The sequence below is a fragment of the Cyprinus carpio genome, chromosome B22 (assembly GCF_018340385.1).
Source record: "Cyprinus carpio isolate SPL01 chromosome B22, ASM1834038v1, whole genome shotgun sequence".
NCBI lineage: Eukaryota > Metazoa > Chordata > Actinopteri > Cypriniformes > Cyprinidae > Cyprinus > Cyprinus carpio.
In genome coordinates, this window is record NC_056618.1 from 18,408,359 (window position 1) to 18,425,801 (window position 17,443).

Genomic DNA, 17,443 nt, shown 5'->3' on the forward strand with positions numbered 1-17,443 from the left:
AAATATACATAGAAAACGTATCCTTGTGTTGCGGCAACGAACGATCTAGTCTGAAGCAGTGTGGTTTTTTCTTTGGGGGCTGTTACGTCGTTTAGGCTGCCTTGTTAAGCGCAGTGGCACTGAGAACATCGTATCTCACACACTTTAAGCTCTTTTATTTTCCAAATATAATAGGATTAGTACAACGAATCATTCGGTTTGTAATGTGTACCGAACGGAAAGCCTCGTACCGAACGGTTCAATACGAATACATGTATCGTAACACCCCTAGAAAAGAATGCATGAAACTCTAATGGACAACTTTACCAACTGGTTCACACTGTACTATCGAAATATTTATTTTTGGTATTTATTACCAATGCATTCTGGTGTATGAAGCAGTAGCCCTTGATGTGCTATAACCATTGAGGCTATTAAACCAAGAGGCCCCCGCTGAATCTGCTTTTTTATTGTAATGATTTTGAAGGAAACATGACTTAAAAATAATGATAATTTTTAAGTGGTTTTCACTTCAGGTGTAAAAAATGGCAACATTTGCTTGTGAGAAATCTGATGAATTCCAATTTCAAGAGACAAATATCATCACCAGCAGGATTTATATTCCAGTAACACAAAATGGACTTTACTACAAAATGGAGGCGATTTGTTTTTACTTGGTTGATGCGGAAAGAAGGATTAAGAAAGATTAAGGAAAGAAACATATTGTATATTACGATGGAAACCTCAATACAAATGTTTATGCCATTAAGGCCCTGTCCCAGATGGAACACTTCATGTGCGTATCTCAAGTCCACAAGACTGTAGGGTGTCCCTATGGTTCAGAAGGGTGCTCGCGATCCGCACTTCTGCCGAGCGCCGCATCAGACTTCCATCCGACAGTCAAGGTGGCATTACATCACGAAAGTCCGGACTCAGAAGAAGACCGCGAGGGTTTAGGGTGCCATTTGGGACAGGGCCTAAACAAGATTCTTTTTTTAAACAGTTGCTCCACCATGACGATACTTGACCAGGTTATACAAGAAGACAGTTCAGAAATGCACGCTATAGCGCCCCCTGTGGCAATGCTGGTACTTTCATTTACTTTCTTAGTGTGTTTCAGACCTAATTTGTACAAACGGTGCTAAATCTGTTAACCAATGAAAGAATAAACATCAATAAAAATGGACTTATTTGGTGGCATTTATTTGCATTTCATAAAAACAGCTTGGTGACAATCACACAACATCTGTCTGGACATACCTTGGTGGAGTTTGTGTCTATGTCCAAATCTTTCCAAGACTCAAAGCAATGGAAATGGGAAATTTTGACTTGTGCACACAAATTGAACTACAAAGGCTTACAGTTGAACAACCCTACTACTGTACTTATGAGACAAATGACACTCCAGGGTCGACAATTGCGGTTTGTTCTTCAGAGGTAAGAAAGAAGGACTGTTTGGCTGCTCCTGGTGAAGAAGCGACAATTATTGCAACAAAGGCACCTCTGAATTCTCCCCCTCTGGGAGAAGGACTAGATTTGTGGAACAGAGTTGGTAAAGTGAGCCCTTCCCTCAGGGAATGGAGTAACATCCACCCAATGACAAACAAAAGAGAGACAGACGGTATGCTGAATTTTGATTGGCTGCTTGATAAATGGATAACAGCAAAAGGGAAAGAATCTGAATTTTAGCAAACATAGTGAAACCTCCGAACAGGAAAGTGGAGCTAAAATCCAGACCCATTCTATTATTATCCCAATTCCAGCCATCATTTTAAGCATAAGAGCATAATTTAAGCATACTTGCTACTACAATTATCAATCCCTTAATCTGAATTTGTCAATTATTAAACAGCTATTTTATGTCTTATATAATCATTTTAACACACAAAATATAACGAAAAATGTCCATGTAGAGTCTAAATCCAACCACCCGGTTCCTTCTGTAGCCATCAGCTGTTGTTGTGTGGTAAGAGAGCCAAGTCTATACATCTGTGGTGTATTCGGAGACTAGACATCTCTACCTGAGGACTGAGGTAGTACCGACTGCCATCTGCACATCAAATACGTGCCCTTTCCCTCTGTAATCTGGAATTGTATGCGCGGGAGACCGTGTTCCATGCGTCCATATATCGGTCCATACACATGGCAATGCATTTCTGGAAAAAAACAAATGACCAGATGGGTTTAGATTTTTTTTCCCCTCAAATAAACATGGGTAACGGCATAGGAAGTATCGCTCCCACCTGTTCAGAGTTGTCCAATGTGCTTCCTGGCTTGCCAATGCACTTCTTGAAGCATTTATCAGTCATTCTCTGCAATGTGGGACACATTCTATTAGGAAGGCATGGAATAATTCTAGTTTGGTATGTTACCTTTCGGTACTCGTGACACCTTGAAGAACCTTGCTAAAAGGTAACAGGGCTATATCATACCGTGATCATTTTTGGTGTAGGATTTACTTTGAAACAATTCAGTCATAAATTGCTAATACATTTCAGAAAATAATTACAAAGAAATGTGAAAAAAGTAGAAACACTAAAATTATGTTTACTAGAAAAATTTACTTCAAACTTGTTTTATTTACAACAAAAATCATTATTTACAGTATAGTATATTGATATAATTACATTGTAATATGACGGTACTTCATAATATTTATATAAATATACAGTATTTGAAGGTTTTTGCAAGATAACCATACTATGGTACTAATACGGTACTTTTTGTACTGCTTTTCAGACATTTTGTTGGACATGAAACATGGTATTTTTGGACATTCTTCGTAATACGGTAATACTGTACCATGGTGCCACCACAGTACATTTTTAAAGCGCAAAATATTCATATAGCATCAAAATTACTATAAAACATCACTAAAAATATAATAATAATGCAAGTAATAAAAAACCAGTTCAAAAACATTTTATATAAAAAATTATAAATATATAGAGAGAGAGAGAGAGAAAACGATGTAAGATCATAGAAGTTGAAAATACCAGGATAATGCCATGTTATTTTTTGGTAAGTGTACACCGTGATGAACTTGAGCTGTAACGTTACAACTGTTTGTAGTAACAACCCCCATGACATCTGCATGGTACTCCAAATTATACCATGCTATTACCATGGTGCATTTCTATTAATTTAATTACCAATATACAATAATAAAACTATTTAACTCGTTTCTCAAAAACAGACTTACAAAAAAAAAACACACCATTTAGCACCCTAAGAGGTTAAAGTCACTCAACGGTACCTGCAGCAGCTCTTGAGCGTTCGCGACAGCAATCTGCACTTTGACCTGCTCCATTATAGTGCCAGTGTCCATTTTACCAGACGAGGAGCCCGAAGAGAAATCTGAACCGAAACTGTCCATTTTACACACTAACAGACCTAATGACAGTGACACACTGGATTAAAGTCAGTGTCGCCTCGGTACACGTGATAACTTTGCCCTTGAGATGAACCGGAAGCGCTCTGGAAAACATCCTGGCTGGTGACTTGTGGGGTATGTAGTTTTTAATTACAGCAAAATCAAAACAGTAATAATAAAACTAAAATATTAAATTAAGCGATGAATTTTAAGCTATAAAGTCCGATTTTAAGGATAGCATAAATTCTGATTTTAAAACAACGAATTTTGATTTTGCAATTTGAAAGAGCCAACAAAATTATATTAACAGCATATGCTAAAATGCATATATATATATATATATATATATATAGAGAGAGAGAGAGAGAGAGAGAGAGAGAGAGAGAGAGAGAGAGTAAGACTGCAATATTTGCATTTGTTACAAATAACTGTTACTAATGCAATTATTAACAGATATTGCTTTAATGCAATATGGATTCTGTTCAGTAGGTGTCGCTACATTCCAACAGGTTTGTCATTGCTGTGGAAAAAATATTTTTTTTTCATTTTTTTTCTTTAGTTTTATTAGATATTTATAAAACAAAAAACACACATACATGTAAATAAATAATACATTAAAAGGATATCATAATAATGAAATGAATAATTTCTAAACGTGCCTAAAGTTAAAACAGGCAGGGGAAGTTTAAAGTATAACACCTGCCAGGAGGATTTCTTTAGGAAAGTCAGATATAATCGGCGTTAAAACCGTGTAGACAGGGCGCTGAGATAGTAACGGCTGTGTTTAAGCTCTAATAATTCTGTTAGATATGAACACTGTCACTGAATGTTGGCAGGGGGTCTGACAGTAATCATACAGTACAGTGAGCGTTCATTCATTCATTCATAGTACAGCACACTGGTGTTGTTTGTACAATAATCACTCTGAGGGTGAAAGAAAGATGCAAAGATTAATATCATGTTTCTCCTGTCTGCATAATTGTGTTGGAAAGCAAACATTGTGGATTGATACTAAATACCATAAAGAAAGAGAATCAATACCAATGTACTGTGGTGGTATGATGGTTTAATGGTATTTAAAATTATAAAATGCTATTGATTCTTTTATTTACAATTACAATTATTTTATTTTTTTATTGAGATATTATTATTAATATCATTTAACCGTGTAATTAAATAATACTGTATTTAAAACTATATATATATATTTTTTATAACATTTTTTTTTTTGTAGATATTATTTAAACATTTTTGTCTTACAATCGACAATTTATATGCACGCATCCACCATGCATTGCGTTTCAATTTCAGTCACACTGACATGTGCATGATCACTTATTCCCTGAAAAACTTCTGATTGCTAATAAAGCGCGTCCTAAGATCACCTCCTCCGCCAGGATTGGACATCTACCGTGCGGGAAGAGGAGGAGCGACTGAGCTCCACACTGCTGCACACAGCTCAGACCACAGTAGTAATGTTCCCCCAGCGGCGCGTAACAGGCACATCTCGCAGACTTCAGACTGAGCTCGTCTCGAGAAGCGTTACTACTGAAACCTCTCGGCGAGGCGTCTTAAAGTAACACGCGTCCTCAAAAATCGAATGCATACTTTACAAGTCCGTGCGTGGAAAGGAAATAAGGTAAAGCCGTACTACTTTTGTTCTACTGCTTTTGATTATACGAAATGACTTTACAATATATAAACGTAATATAGAACGTCAGACTTGTAAAACCTTTGGCGAAAACCTGTCACCCCTTAACGTTAAATCTTTGAATGCGTTGCGATATGATCTTATGACATGGAATATCATGCACATTTTTTCTCTAATTTTTTTTTTAAGCAAAGAAAAATATATAGAATCTGTTGTACTTTAACAGGTTACTTAAGTTATTTAAACGCTAAAAACATTAGTTACCTAACCACAGTTACCTTAAAATTTATTAAGAATTTTTAATATATGAATATTTTCTCATGACAGTACTTGTAGAAGCAGTAAATGTGGTTATTATGGTATTTTATAGTTACCATGGTAAATTCAGGGGTCACTGTATCTTAGTTAATTCAACTTCAATATGTTTTGGTGGCTGCTTAAAGGCTTTTTGAAAATTTGGTTGGTTGCCTGTTTTCAATGAGAATGTAATTTAAAATCACATTATTTAAAATGCAACACACAAAATGTGAAAGTAGAAATGTTAGAAGTATTCCAGCATTCGGTTTCATTCGCTATTGTCCTTAACAATTAGGTTTCATACTGCGGTTCAGTGTTGGATTGTTTCATGCATTACTGAAATTATGAAATGATAGCTAAGAGCAGTAACTTTATCAGAGATCAAAGAGGAACGCGGTGGTGATTCATTTCCCATGAATCATTAACCCTTGTACTGAAAGGTAGAACAATCTCAAGGTAAACGGAAAGCTGTAATGTTTTACTGCTGTTTAACAAACGATTATGGGTTTACTGCCGTCCAAGGAGATGGTTGGTTCCAAGTGTAATTGCCCTAACTATTATGTATCCACTGTCTAATTATATGTTAAGGATTTTTAAACACTGCTGAACAATAGGCCTTCTGAGTAATATCAAATGAATGTCCACGGATGATGTGAGATGTTAATACTTTATCAAAAGGGATCTGAAAGGAAATCGTTTCTTTTTTTTGTCTTTCATCCAGTTTAAAGATGTCTGTCAGTAATCACGAGAACCGAAAGTCGAGGTCAAGCTGTGGGTCCATGAACATCCAGCTGTTCCACAAGACGTCACATGCAGACAGCTTGCTTACCCAACTCAACCTCCTCCGCAAGCGACGTGTCTTCACGGATGTAGTCCTGCACGCTGGACATCGAGCATTTCCATGCCACCGAGCCGTTCTGGCTTCATGTAGCCGCTATTTTGAGGCCATGTTCAGTGGTGGCCTAAAGGAGAGTCGGGACGCCGAGGTCAACTTCCACGACTCTCTGCACCCTGAGGTCCTGGAGCTCCTGCTAGACTACGCCTACTCGGCCCGGGTGATCATTAACGAGGAAAATGCAGAGTCTTTGCTGGAGGCTGGTGACATGCTCCAGTTCCACGACATCCGTGACGCCGCCGCAGAATTCCTGGAAAAGAATCTGCATCCGTCTAACTGCCTTGGAATGATGCTTCTGTCCGATGCTCATCAGTGCCAGAGGCTGTATGAACTTTCTTGGCAAATGTGTCTGGCGAATTTCGCTAATCTATACCACACTGAAGATTTCCTAAGCCTGCCCAAAGATAAAGTTCAGGAGCTTGTTTTTAGTGAGGAGCTGGAGGTTGAGGACGAAAGTATTGCGTACGAGGCTGTTATTGATTGGGTCAGAGCCGACATTGGAAGGAGGCATCTCGATCTTCCCGACCTTCTGCGCTGTGTTCGACTCGCCTTGCTCCCGGAAACCTACCTGCTAAAGAACGTTGCGTCGGAGGAGCTCGTCATGGGACACAAGGTGGGCCGTGAGATTGTGGAAGACGCTGTCCGTTGCAAAATGAAGATCCTGCAGAATGATGGCGTTGTCACGGGCTTCTGCGCCCAACCCCGAAAGGTCAGCCAAGCTCTCCTGCTTCTAGGAGGCCAAACGTTCATGTGCGACAAAGTGTACATGATTGATCACAAGGCGAAGGAGATCACTCCCAAAACGGACCTTCCTAGCCCTCGCAAAGAGTGCAGCGCTTGTGCCATTGGCTGTAAAGTATATGTCACAGGTGGTCGAGGGTCTGAAAACGGGGCTTCGAAAGACGTTTGGGTCTACGACACCTTGCATGACGAATGGTCCAAAGCTGCACCGATGCTCGTCGCTAGATTCGGACATGGATCAGCAGAACTTGACCACAGCCTGTATGTAGTAGGTGGACACACATCCCTTGCGGGGTCGTTCCCTGCATCCCCGTCTGTGTCTCTTAAACAAGTGGAGCAGTACAACCCCCAATCCAACAAGTGGACACTAGTTGCCCCTCTTCGAGAGGGTGTGAGCAACGCTGCTGTCGTAGGGGCCAAAAACAAACTCTTTGCTTTCGGAGGGACTAGTGTCAACAGGGACAAGTATCCCAAGGTTCAGTGCTTCGACCCCTGTGAGAACAGGTGGACAGTCCCGGCCACTTGTCCTCAGCTCTGGCGTTACACGGCGGCAGCAGTTGTTGGGAACCATGTTGTGGTCATTGGCGGAGATACAGAGTTCTCTGCGAGCTCTGCGTACCGCTTCAACAGCGAGACGTTCCAGTGGACCAAGTTTGGTGACGTGACTTCCAAGAGAATCAGCTGTCATGCAGTGGCGTCAGGGAATCGCCTCTATGTGGTTGGGGGCTACTTTGGGGCGCAGAGGTGTAAAACCTTGGACTGCTATGACCCATCAACGGACTCATGGGATAGCATAACAAGCATACCATATTCGCTTATCCCAACAGCATTTGTCAGCACCTGGAAGTACCTCCCATCTTGAAAAAAATATGTCTCTGATTTGGTGAGTATTTTCCAGTATTACTGTCCAATTGACAACGTTTGCTTTGAGTGCAAGCCCTCTCAGATGTATAAAGCAGTAATTTTGTTTGTTGATGAAAAATTTTCTACCCGTAATTAGTGCTGTTGGGTGTCAAATAAAGACGAAATGTTCCTTAATAGTTCGAAAAGGAATGTGGCAGCACAAATTACAGAGTAAATCGCGTCTCTCTGGGGCGTACAGGCTTTTCCAAATGCTTCCAGCATGAGCAGAATCAGGTTCATGCTTGCAGGCCTGTGCCATTTTTTGCTCCACATTGCTCCACTGAAACAGAGTATGGTTTTGCTTCCCTGGGTTGTTTACAAATCCTCCATCTTTTCTTTTAAATAAATGTCAGGGCTTATTGTTCTCGCTAACGTACACAGTAGCCAGACAGATAACAAACTCAAATAATGGCTGATGGTGTTTAGAGAAGGTGTGTTTATTTGAGACTGAGGCCTAATGTTTGACAGGAACATTCAAGAATGGAGACTGGAACCTTTTAACTCGTCGGGTGGCATCTTCACCTCTTTATTTGTTGTAAAACAGGCCTTTGCCTGGAGAATAACTCTCGCTAGTTCAGCTTCTAAAACATCTCATCTTGTTTAGCACACTCGCAGCTTGTTACCGAAAGCTCTGTGCTCACTTAATGGACGGATGCCTAGGGGAACTGCTGTTTGCCCTTCCTCAATAATAAACAGATGGTTTGGGTGGAGACGGGCAGAAGAGAGCCTGCGAGGCCCCAGATCTGCACGGCTGCTGCTGACAAGTCTCTTTTATCCTCCTTTGAGAGTGCAATTCCAGCTCTTTTGAATGCCACAAATTCGCAGTTGATTTTTGCACAGAATAGCCTTGTCAGAAACAGCGGAGTGAGGCATGTGGAATAGGGTGCAGCTGTATTTTGCAGAGTTTGGCAGCCAGCAGCTTAAAACTATAAATACACATCAGAAGCCGTCATCTCGTAATGGGGCGAGGAAAACAAATAGAGAAAATCTCCTTCACTTTGATATCCACTTTTGCTGACTTCCAGTATGCTTTAGGAATATGCGTGGAATATGCGTTGCACCAAAGGTGTACAGTCTCAGATAATTTCTCACCAGTCAGTCGCGCCCATTTAAACGCAGATATGTTTCTTTCCTATCATCACTGCATATCAGTGCAGTGAGTCACTGTTTGACTTTGAGTTGGTGTAGTTAACCATTGGGACATTCGTTGGAACGCAGTTCTATCCCAACCTGAGATGGAAAGACATGGGTTGTCTTTATTTACTCAAACAACCCAATGAAAGTACAGATTGGTTTCTTATATTGACGTAGTAGCCTCACAGCTAACATAGCATCAATACCTCAAGGTTTGAAACCGCATGCTAGCATGATTTTCTTGCAGTATAGAGTATATGTACTTCAACACGTGAATTATAAAACTGTGCTGAATACTGTATCCCACAATGCATTTTGCTTGATTTGTACATCCATGGTTACAGATGAATTATATTTCCTGTCTTTAGGCAACTTTAATGTTTTCTAGCTGGCAAGACTGGTAATCCAAACTGTAACATGAGCACTAGGGAGGAAGTTATCAAGATCTTCTCATTCTTTGGTCTTGCAGAGCAGGCTGTCGTAACTGGCACCCATCCAGTATACACCATATGAGTCTCTGTTTGTTGTTTGACACACCTGATCTAGGTCAAGGGTCGGTTCCTGCCTTTCAGGACGCCTTTATTATCCACAGAGGTGGACCAGATTGACCCTCATGGTCAATACTAATGTTTTATTAATGTGCGCCTTTTTAAAAGCCATCCGAAACGCTAACAGAAAGATCCTTTATTTTGGCATCTGCATCCATCCTTTCATGCCCGACACGCGCATAAAGTCACCGCGTCCTGCTGAGCCCTTGCGGCGCGCCTGGATCTGCATAAAGTTAATGGATATTTTTTTCACTCCTTTGTCCTGGAAGCGGGACCTGTGGAAGGAAATTGAATAATATAAAGGCCTCAAATTGGTTACCAGCCATAAATAGATCAAACGGGTCGGGAACTCGCTTGGTGTTATTAATCAGAATTGCATAATATTCATACATCAGAAGAGGTTAAAAGGTTGTGATCTGCATGCAAACCATCTTTGTTTTTCAAGCCAGCAGCACACAGATTGAAAAGACCCATGTTTTTGTTATTTAGTGATCAATTAGAGCTCACTACTGTGAAAAATGTATGCCAAAAGAAAATGCCAATGAGGTTTAGGTGGCCGTTCTGTCATGCTGTGATTTTATATGTTAACCTGCACAATCTTGCTCATTAGTAAACATTGCCAGAATATGGAGAGGTGGCACATAATGCAAAGAAAAGGCCGTTTCCTAATAAATAAGGTGCTGATTGGGTTTGATCCGTTAGAGGAGCAGATCACAGATCAATCGGCACAGTAGTTTAAACAGCTGTCATTAATTTACCCCGTGACCCTCATTACAGCTGCTGAAACCATCAGGAAAAGAGCTAGAGCCAAACCACTACTTCACAATTTATTTAATAAAAACTAAATAAATAAAGTTTGTGATAAATATTTATCATTCACATTTTATCTACTGCACATTTTATTAACAAAAACAATTTGTTACAAAACAATGGGGGTAAAACATTTATAAAGGTAATATTTATTAAACAAATGTTTTTTTTAATTATTTAAAGTACTATGAATTAATAAAATTTTCACTATTTTTAAAATAAGTGAATTTGAATTATAAATCATTTTCTCATCACTCAAACAAATAAATAGCACTTTATTTAGTAGATAAAACACTATTTAACAATTTATTTTATACCATATCTTGGCATTATTTAAGTTTTATTAAGGGGTTTTCCATTACTTAAATTTATTTATTTATTTTCAAGTAGTAAATTGATTCAAGTAGTAAATTTATAAAAATAACGTCTAACTAATCATTCCTGTTTTACCATTTATAATAAACTGAACTGAAACATTAAATGTTAAAAAGAAGATTATTTTTGTGAGTGCGGATCATGGTCTCATGTGCTAAACCATTTAAAACAAAAAGTGATTAATAATTTATCAGCCAAATAACATTACATTACATTAAATTAAATATTATTTTATTATTATTTATTTTGTAAAAATAACGCAACCAAATAATTGCTTTAAAACAACTAAAAGATGAGATAAATTCAATAAATACATAAAATTTTGAATACTAAGATTTAAAGTCCTTTTTTTTTTTTTTTTTTAAAAGCCGGAAAAGGTGTGATTTTTTTTTACAAAACAACATACAAATTACAAAAATTATAGTACGTGGTTGACTGCCTAATAAAACATGGTAGTAAATTCTAAAGTTTGGAAGAATAAAGCAGATGTGATAAAAACAAAAAAGTAGGTTTTCGGGTTAATGGCTGCACTAGGTGATGAAAACAAGACCATCAAATCTATTAAACACAAGCTGATTGAATCGCGTTCGGTTTTTCCAAGGGCTGCAAATTGGGTCAAAGGTCACCTGTCCCGCTGCTGCTTTGGGACGGGTGAGACCACTGACGCTGATGGACGAGCACTTACGCAACATTCAAAAGTTCACTTTACCACACTTTAAGCATTCATGCGGTTTGCATAGCATCGCTTCTCACAAAGTGTCTGCCACGTCCCAGAAATAACACAAAGGTATGAAATACGGGACACTAATTTTTAAATATAACCGGCTCTGAAGCTGCTGTACTTGTGAAACGCTGATCTCTCTCAGGTAGTATTTTTGATACTGCTGGAGTGTTGATCGTCTCAACAACGGAAAAACAGACACCGTGTAGTATTGGGACATACATGCAATATTGGGAGAAACAAACAGCATTTAAATGTAGTATCTTTTTGTGTCCAGATCTGAGCTTTGACCCTCATGCATCACATCCAGAACAGTATTGATAAGAGAAAGATCATTATGTCCGCTGGTAGAGGGGTTCAAGGCTTTAATTACAGCAGCGGACGCATGGAAACACGTGTTGTGGTGTCAAGAGACACTGCTGGGTGCGAACGGATCAGCTGGCTGGCTTTAGCAGTTAGGTCACAGTATTATCTAGACTTTACAGCATTGTTAACCTTGTTAAACTCTAAATCAACTCCAATGGTGTCAATCCCAGACTCAGCCTTATTCTACGGTTGAGCTGTAACCAACCGAGCTGGAAAGTGTACAAAAACATTAACAACACTCATAGTGTTCTTTAAAATAATAATAATATTAAATAAGATTTTTTTTTATTTTATTTTAATTAAATTAATGATAAACAGCAGTATAATATTAATAATAATAGTGTTGTTTATTTTATAAATTATTGTATTATGCCATGTTGCTACATTAAATTTTTTATTTTAAAGTAAAAAACTATAAATAATAGAAAAAGTTAATAATAATAATAATATACATAAAAATTCGACTAAAATACAAATAATAATAATTGTATTATATATAATTTTTATATATATATTGTGTCAACAATTGGTCATTTATTTTTAGCATCTTTCATTTACTAGCATTGATTTTTTTTATTAATTTTTTTTTTATCTTTTAAGTTTAAAAGATAAATAAAATATAAAAATAAAATATAATTAATAAATAATAATAGTATAGTATTAAATAGTATGTTAATTAAGAATAGTTCCATTAATTTTAATTAAATATTGTATTATTTATCTGCATTTTATATGCCATGATGCAAACTTTAATTAATATAATACAATATAATTAAAAAATTAAAAATACCATATTAATAATAATAAAATGTTAAAATTTAATCCATAAATAATGATACTCTTATAATTTTATAATATTAATTAATTAATAATAATAGTGATTTAAATGTTATTTAATTAAACTATTGTATGATACATCTGCATTTTATATGCTATGTTGCTAAATATTTGTAAAAGTTTAAAAAATATTAAATTGTTTAATAATAATAATAATAATAATAATAATAAATTGTATAATATTAATTAATACTAGTGTTGTTATTTTTATTAAATTAAATACTGTATTATATAAACTGCAGATATATGCCATGTTACTCTCTAGATATTGGTTAACCTTTAGTCAAATGGTTTTCACATTCTTAATGCAGCCGAACAGATAAAATACACTCTTAATAGGTAAAATGTTCAAAAACACATCTAAAGGAGCAGCCTATTTTATAGGTTGTAGAAAAACATGTTGTGAAAGTGGAAATTAGGCACAAGTGAACTTCATGAGCTCATTACCTACATGTTTCAGGGGATGAAACGCATTTAACAGGGCAAGAACAGTTTTATAGTGCTTGTTTTAAAGCTCTTCTGAAATGAAAAGCAGCTTAACATACCAAATGTGATCTCATTAGTAAGTGTTTGTAGATTACAGGTAGTTACTATCGTATACATACCTTTCGTTTTGTGATGCGCCCAGTTTCTCAAATTAAAGTGAAGGATTGTAGGTGAACCATGTGGAGTTCAACATGTGTAACTCGTTCCCTGTTTTTCCGTCCTTAGATCTTCCGGCGTTCTCTGGAATGCAGCCGAGTCCCCCCCACGAGGCCTGGGAATGCCGGGGGAGGGGAGACGCTTTTCCTCCTTCATTCACATGGACCTCGCGCTGGAAACCAAGCCTTAGGTCAGTCGGGTGGGTAACCATGGCAAACGGATCCCATCCCAGCTCACCGCGGTCCTTACGGCGAGACGCGACGCTGAAGAGATGCAGAAAGCATTGTGAACGCATGTGTACATAAACTTACTAGACTCAACTCTTTAAAACAGGTTATTTTTAGCCTGAGGTTCCACACTTTAGCGTCTGGCTCACTCATACGGATCCTGCTCGGTCATAAATTAAGTAATAAATAACTCTTGCCTGTGGTTAACTCACTTTAGCGCATGCAACCGAGCTCATTGTGTTCTTAGTAGACTTGGGTGACCTTTGAAAGAGGAAATGATCCCAAAATTGTAGAATAACTAGCTAGGCTGTGCTGCCTTTTTATATATAGAATGTGATTGTTTTGTTTTTTTTGTATTGAATATATTATTACGCAAGAATATTCAAAACACTTTTCTGATTAGCACTGTGTTCTTGTTATAAAAGTACTAAACGAATAGCCAGGCTGGGCTAATAAACAAGTTTGGATGGTATTTCACCTCCAAATGATAAGAAATTTAGCCTGTTTGCATTGTGATATTATTTTCAAAGCAATTAAAGCAGATTCTCATTACCGTAATGCAAAAATGTCAATATCATTGTGGAAAAGAACAAGAAAAGTATTTGAGCACATCCAGATTTTCATAAAAAAAAAACTTAAAAATCCTGGAAAAACTACGGTATTATGGAAAATGTCCTCAGTTGCCATGAAAATAATGTCAAAATGTCAAAAAAGAAGAAACAAATAAGAAATTAGATTTTGTATTAGGAAAATTAAGCCTGGTTTTAGATTTTTTTGCATTGTGACATTATTTTCAGAGCAATTAAAGCACATTTTCCCCCTAAATTCTCATTACCGTAATGCAAAAACATTATTGCCGTAACGGAAAAGAACAGGAATGTATTTCTTCTGTAAAGTCGTACGCATATGCAGATTTTATTTTAAAAACCCTAAATAAATACTTAATCCTGGACAAATTATGGTAATGAGGAAAACACCCTTAATTATTATGAAAATAATGTTACAATATGAAAAAAGAAAAAAAAAAAAGAAATTATATTTCGGATAAAGAAAATAAAGCCTGGTTTTAGATTTGTTTGCATTGTGGAATTATTTTTTTAGGGCCATTAAAGCACATTTATCCCCAAAATTCTAATCACTGTAATGCAAAAAAAGTCATTACCATAATGAAATAAATAAAAGAATATATCATTTAAACTGTAATTATATTGTGGATAGACAAAATATGGTAAAAAAGAAAAGAAAAATCTTCTTAGTTGTCATGAAAAAAATCACAATGCAAAAAAAGAAAACAAACAAATAAGAAAATATATTTTGCATGAAGGCAAAGAAGAATGTTTTTCGATTGTTTGCATTTTTTCAAGGCAATTAAAGCAGATTTTCCTCACAAATTCGCACTACTGTAGTGCAAAAAAAAGTGGTTACCAAAATAGGAAAAAACAAGAATATATTATTTAAACTGTATTTATGTGTATGCAGATTTAAAGCCTGAACAAATGACGGTAATGATGAAAAATATTCTCAATTGTCATGGAAATGTCACAATGCAAAATAAGCTTCATTTTATTTCTTGAAAAAATTTGTCACACAACTGTAGGATAACGTGTAGTTTACAATGTGAATGACATTCGCTTAACTACTAAAGCTGTGGATTTCTTCTTAATGGTTTTGTGCCAAACCTCAGAGTGTACGAAAACCTGACAAACTTCTTAAATGTTGTTGATGTACTTGTAGCCTTGATTATATTCTATTGTTGTATGTACATTTGTGAAGTATATTGTATTTTTAAGTAGATTTTGCACATTGTGTCCTTCTCACTGTTGAACGGTCATCTACACTCATAGGGTGTTTTTCTTAAACATCATTAGAATGTGTTGCCTGAAGCCAAAGAAAGCAGCACAGATAGAGACATGTTACCAGCTAAACGCTGCATTATTCTGAAATGTTTGTTTCTTTGTCGTGAAATGTCTTAATTTGTGTAAAAAATAAAAATTTGTGTTTTTTGGACATTTAATGCCAAATATTATTGTTTCTAACTTCTATCAGTCATACAGTAGGGTGTATTAAAGACTTTTTTTAATAAAATCTCTGTAAAAAAAAGCTAAGCACGTGTTCTTTTGATTTTGTCGAGCGAGGAATGGATTAGTGGATTAGCATGACTAGGATCTGCTGAGTGACGAGGAATGTCTCGCACCTTTCATAACTTGCTAGATACACTGGAATTTTGAAATTGCCGGTCACACCCAGTCGATTTTAACCACAGTGATTTCCAGCCACTTCAGAAACCTGGAGTGTAAAGTTAAATTTCTCTGCACAAACTTTACAGCTCCAAGTTGCTATTTTAGCTCAGAGATGGTCTTCTTCGGAATCGAGGGTGTGTGTTCATGTCACAGCACCAGCCTCATTCCTTTCATTCCCGGGCAGGTGTTATTAGTGGAAATGCCAACGAATGGCACTGAGACTCCAGTCTGCATTCCTTTGCCCAGATTGTAGGGAAGAGATCTGTCTGTTGAAACAAAGAGACATAAATTAAGCCAAACTACTGTTTATCGCGGAAGTAAACAGTTATTTCAAAATGTAACATTTTTTTTTTTCAAATGAACTTTGGAGAAACTGACCAGATATTGGTAAGATTCATCCAGAGGCAAAATCCACTACTGATGGTTGTAGGACCACTAATCCATTGGTGAGCAAGTGATCCAATGCTAAATTTCTCCAAATCCATTTTGCTTAAGAAACAAACTCATCTACATCTTGAATGGCCTGAGGGTGAGTATATTTTCAGCAAATGTTTATTTTTGGTTGAACTATTCCTTTAAGAAATCAACGTTGAGTGATGAAATCAAACATTAATTTTACATCTTAAGCAATTCAGTCATTTCCAAACCAAATCCATGGCTGAGCTCCAGGAGACTGGTTGAAAAAGACATTGATACTGAAAGTAAGAGCTGGCCTGATGCCCGCCAGACACTCTTGAATAAGTTATGCATGTGGAGGTCAAAAGCCACGGGTCCATGCACTAATAGAGCCGATCAGAGATGCCAGATGGGAGAAATCCCTAAAAGCAGCTGGGCACGATCCCATGGGGAAGAAAACTGGGTTTTCCAGACAGATGTCTTTGTAAAAATGATTTTGCAACTACTGAAGCCTTTTTGCGATAAATAACATGATGGTTTCAACTAGAACAGGAAAGTTAACTAATTTTGCAGTTGGCTTACAAATCCTTTCGAACTTTGAAGGTTATTGAGATAATTTTAATACTTTTAGATCTACTAAATATGAGCAAAACAGACTGAAAAATATGTCTTTGCTGTTTATTCTCAAAAATTGGTAGTACAATAATATATATTGCAGTGCTAGCTTTGGTGTAGTGGAACAATGGAAAAGGGCGGCAAAAACTTCATTCATCACAAGCACCGTATTCCAGCTGAGCATGTCGACCCGCTAAGTGCTTCAGGTGTGAGCGCAGATGGGAAGCAGCATCTGAATGAATGCAGCCAAACACAAAAGAGGCACGGGGATCGAGACATCTTCCTATCAAAGGGATCCTGGCAGGATGTGTGCGGGCGCTAGCGTGTTTTTGTGAGACTTCTCAAAAGCTCCATTGTCATGCAAAATGAAAAACCGCCGAATTCAAAAAGATTCCGCCGGCAACGCAATTAATGCGCTGCGCATAAATAGACGTTTGAAACTTGGCAGGAGACAAAAGGACTAGCTAATGCGGTCTGGAAAGGAAGGACCGCCACAGCGTGGACAGAAAGAGAGGGCAGTTGGCGTAGTTGGCTTCAGTGAGTGTAGCTGGTTAACGCTTGTCGTAACCCTGAGAAGAAAGGGCGCATTTGGTTGGAACGGACACTAAGGGGGAACAGGGGTCGAAACCCCCCTTCACCTTAATACTGGCGTGTGTCTGCCAGGCGGATGCGTGCAGCTGGGGGGCCTCAAGG

At 37.4% G+C, this 17,443-nt stretch overlaps 2 protein-coding genes across 2 annotated transcripts; one reads left to right on the top strand and one right to left on the bottom strand.

The window, feature by feature from the left end:
* Positions 1-1,161: 1,161 nt before the first annotated feature.
* timm13 (translocase of inner mitochondrial membrane 13 homolog (yeast)) lies at positions 1,162-3,457 on the bottom strand. Its single transcript, XM_019064315.2, has 3 exons — positions 3,236-3,457; positions 2,223-2,291; positions 1,162-2,135 (listed from the first exon to the last, which is right to left on the bottom strand). The coding sequence occupies exons 1-3, from the start codon at positions 3,353-3,355 to the stop codon at positions 2,037-2,039; spliced, it is 288 nt and encodes a 95-aa protein (XP_018919860.1). The 5' UTR covers positions 3,356-3,457; the 3' UTR covers positions 1,162-2,036.
* A 1,285-nt stretch (positions 3,458-4,742) lies between these two features.
* Positions 4,743-15,589, top strand: LOC109046551 (ectoderm-neural cortex protein 1-like). Its single transcript, XM_042749983.1, has 3 exons — positions 4,743-4,991; positions 6,022-7,819; positions 13,342-15,589. The coding sequence occupies exon 2, from the start codon at positions 6,029-6,031 to the stop codon at positions 7,796-7,798; it is 1,770 nt and encodes a 589-aa protein (XP_042605917.1). The 5' UTR covers positions 4,743-4,991; positions 6,022-6,028; the 3' UTR covers positions 7,799-7,819; positions 13,342-15,589.
* The last annotated feature ends 1,854 nt before the right edge of the window (positions 15,590-17,443 follow it).